At 36.3% G+C, this 3955-nt stretch overlaps 1 protein-coding gene across 1 annotated transcript; it reads right to left on the reverse strand.

Moving 5' to 3' along the window:
- LOC123532437 (uncharacterized) lies at positions 1 to 2559 on the reverse strand. The gene is made up of 4 exons (XM_045313865.2): positions 2434 to 2559; positions 1780 to 1794; positions 1021 to 1243; positions 1 to 180 (listed from the first exon to the last, which is right to left on the reverse strand). The coding sequence occupies exons 1-4, from the start codon at positions 2452 to 2454 to the stop codon at positions 47 to 49; spliced, it is 393 nt and encodes a 130-aa protein (XP_045169800.2). The 5' UTR covers positions 2455 to 2559; the 3' UTR covers positions 1 to 46.
- Positions 2560 to 3955: the final 1396 nt, after the last annotated feature.

Here is a 3955-nt window from a genome sequence, read left to right on the forward strand (position 1 = left end):
TTTGGCTTTCAGAATGATTTTATTAACGCGTGTAGTTTGTTGCAATTTATGGTGGAAGAGCACAGTGCGGGTCGGACATACATTTTGACCAGTACGCCTGCTGTTGTTTGACATATGCCTCATCGTAACATTTCATAGGTGGACAGCATACCCCGCTCATAGGACGGTAACATGCAAGGCCTGAAAATAAAACAAAATATAGGTAGGCCTAAACAGCATGTCCCGCTTATAGGACGGTTACATTCAAAATCGAAAATAAAAGGAGAGAGACAAAGGTTGACAGCATAACCCTACAGATAGGGACCTGAAAGTAATAATAAATAATAATAATAATAATAATAATAAAAAAAGACATACCTCGCTCATAGAAGTGTAAAATACATGAAATGACATTGCAAACAAGATTTTGTTTTTGTTTGGCTTAAAGTTAAACTTATACAGTTTAAGGTATATGGCGAGTTTTCTAAGGAAGACAGCAGGTGCCACGGCCACTGTTTCAGGCATGGACAGGCACCTCGGCAGAACCACTTTCCTTCCTTTAACCAGCTTAATGGCTTTCTCACGTGAAGAATTTTACAACCAGAGCGGACAAACATCGGAGAGGGGCGATAGATCTGAAGTCAACGAGATTAAACACTCTGAATGGATGCCTAGAACTATTTCATATAAACAAGCTTCCGTTTCGGGATCATCTATGAGAAATATGTTTGTGTATAAACCTCTGAGCTGCATCAATAATTTAGCTGTCAAGGCTAACTAGATAACAGGCTATACAAGATGAATTAAAAAAAAACAAGATGAACCCTTTTGGGAATCTGAATTTAAGTGACTCCTTACTGAAACACAACCAAGTGTAGTAAGAATAGTACTAAACGAAAGCCTTATTAGTTATAAGAGTTTACTATGTAATGGCATGCACCTTTCTCGGTGAATGCATCACGGCATCTTGGGACGGTCGAACTGTCTTACTTGTTATTTATATTAATGTCAATATTAAAACATAGGGCAATTAAGTTTTACCAGTGTCACATTCACAGCTTGAATCGCATATCTCTCCTTTCTGAGCAGGTCTCGTGCTGCATGTGCCATTCTGTTGCCCGGCACCAGGTTGCAAGAAATGAGGACCAAACCCGCCCATTTGCTGGTCGGTCAGTACAGTTCCGTCCGCTGCTCTGCAGCACATGCCCTGTCCGCACGTGTAAGAGTTCCTACATGTTGACACACTGGCAGCATCACTGCCTATCTTTAAACAGAACAATGCATGTCACGTGCACTGGGGATGGTATTGGATATTTTTCACTCGAGAAAACTACCGAGGCGATATTAGAGGTAGACAATTTAATTCAACTTGACAATGGTTCACAATAAGGGCCTGTGATATCTATCTTTCTTTTAACCGAAAAAAAAATGAAACAATTAATGTACTGGCATGCTATTTTTACAGAACTGGCACTATAATTTGTAAAAAAAAACAAGTCAATTAATATCACAGTCCTTGTGGAAGAGCAATTAGATAATTTATGTTTAGGATTCATTGGTTTTACTGACACGATAATATCTATCTGGCAATTCCAAGTTACACAATTGAAATTTCATGATCATATAAAATTTATATCGCTTTATTTCAGGTCGATATCCACAGCTTGAATTTTATTTGTCTTTTCCAGATAATAAAGGTGTATTTATGCCCAAGTGGGCCTTAGTGGGCCTTAGACTCATGACAATCAGTTCCTGATCTGTCATTTTTATATACAGAAATAAGAAAACTAGCATATTTACCACAAGAGATGCAATCTGTAAAACATGGAGTTTATAAGTTAATATAGTTCATGTCGGTGTTATTTTGACACAGTTTTGAGAAAACTAACATTTAGACAGTAGTAATTTCAGATAAGTATGGTGTACCATTTGGGTCGAAAGTCTTTTTGCGTGCACATGTATTTCAAATATAATACTAAATAAAACAGACCTAAATGCTATTGCGAAAACATAATTTTAAGATCACATTTAAATAGTTTAAATGAAATAGTCGTTAATAAAATAATCCCGCTTGCCTGTAAAAATATTACCCTACCAATATTTGTAGCAGCGCCGTAAAATCATGAGAAATTAAGGAGTAATGAGAGCTGCCATTGTAGACCTCGCGAATAATGTGCCTACTTGCATTACATTGCAGGGAATGGAAAGGCTGTTATGTAATTATGTAGTTTCATAATGAATAAGAAAATCTTTTAAATTACCACATATATATTTCTAATCCTATTTGCACGTACATACTAACAGGCTTCAATATTAAATCCATTAAGAAAGTATGTATGTACAATGTACGTTGAATTAACATAATTCATTGTGGTCTTGGTAACTGTACTATTTAACGAAGCTACTTTCATTTATTTATTATTTTAGAAAATTGGAAAAGAAATGGATACATACCAGAGGTATAAGCATACGCATCTTGTCCCTTTTATCAGTCAGAAGAATGAACAACTATACTAAATTTAGGACACACCAAAGATTAAAAAGGCCAAGTTACTTCTTATCAGGCACGATTTTTGACAAAGCGACCCCTGTCTTCAACCACTTAATGAGTAAAGTTCAAATCATTATAATTTCTAATATTAATAAAATATCTTATTCTTTGGTGGCAAAAATGTGCAAGAAAAGTTTTGGGAAAATTTACTTGCATTGAAACGGGGTAAATATAAAATTAAACGAGGCCAGAAAAAAAAAACCACGAGCTGAATGAACTAAAACTCAGTTTTGACGTGTTACAACTTTCCCCTCAGATGCTTCTTTAAAGCACTATCTTTCTCCGCACGTGACTGAAAAAATCAGAGGCCGGATAAGCAACGTCTTTGATACGTTAACCTATTCCAACGGTCGAATAGAATGTCTGAGCGGTAACTCGGCATCGTTAGTCAACTATTATTGGTTATTTGAAATAATGCTTAATAAACTACTACTATACGGTCATGTATGGACGGCCAGTGCAAACCATGCAAATTATCAAATGTTTAATGTCAAAAACACAATGCATAGTACAAAATTATGTACTATACTGAACACAACTTCTAATAAGACTCCGCATACTATTGGCTGTATAAATTGTTTTAATAAACTAAATTATTTGAAAGTTTACAGGTAATTTTATCATGTTAAGCATCTTATTGTAATGTTATGCAATTGACGTCACAATGAAAACCATATGATCCCGATTGATTAAGTTTTTGCATGCAAGCTGGTATTTCAGTAACCACTTGTTGGAATGAACATAAAATTCACAGACTTGTGCACTGTAGTGATACGTACCCCATTTCTAACATCTACACAGTCTTTCTTTACCCCTCTCCCCAGCTATTCTACCCCCTTCCCTCGTCATCAAGTTTAGCTCGACTATTCGAAGAATATGTAGAGCTACTGGCCTCGTCCTTTGTATGTAAATTGGTATCTCAGTGTCTTGTGCGAATGGATTGAAACTTCACACACTTATTGACTATGATGAACTGACTTACACTGCTCACGTTCCGTAACTCTACTTTACATTTTTACAAAATTATGCCCCTTTATCGACTTTACTCATTCAATTGCCAAGGCTGTTGAATAGGCGAGCGCTGCTGTCCTCAGACATCTCTTGTTTTTACAATTCTCATATCACATCAACTTCTGTTGTTTCTTGGATTCCCTTATACTTACCCCTCCCCTATCTCCACATACCTCCCCTTATCTTTTCACCCAAATCCACACGTCTATCATATTGTTTTTACATTTTTTCTTCCATATATTCATATCTGATATGTTCATATTGTGTTAGTTTCCTATATCCCCCTCAAACATCTACCCCATCCCGTTCTCACTTGTATCTCACATGGATTTAAGTATCCCCTATCTTACGCATTCATCTTCCTCTCTCATCCTACCCACCCAACTCCATGCAACATACACATAACGAAATACA

The sequence above is a fragment of the Mercenaria mercenaria genome, chromosome 11 (genome assembly GCF_021730395.1).
Source record: "Mercenaria mercenaria strain notata chromosome 11, MADL_Memer_1, whole genome shotgun sequence".
In the NCBI taxonomy this organism is placed as follows: Eukaryota; Metazoa; Mollusca; class Bivalvia; order Venerida; family Veneridae; genus Mercenaria; species Mercenaria mercenaria.

Excerpts from the sequence above, each read along its gene's own strand:
- LOC123532437 (XM_045313865.2), bottom strand. The coding sequence starts at position 2,454 with ATGCGTATGCTTATACCTCTG. Across the intron at positions 181-1,020 it reads AAGCTGTGAATGTGACACTG|GCCTTGCATGTTACCGTCCT; the intron begins GTAAAACTTAAT and ends TTTTATTTTCAG.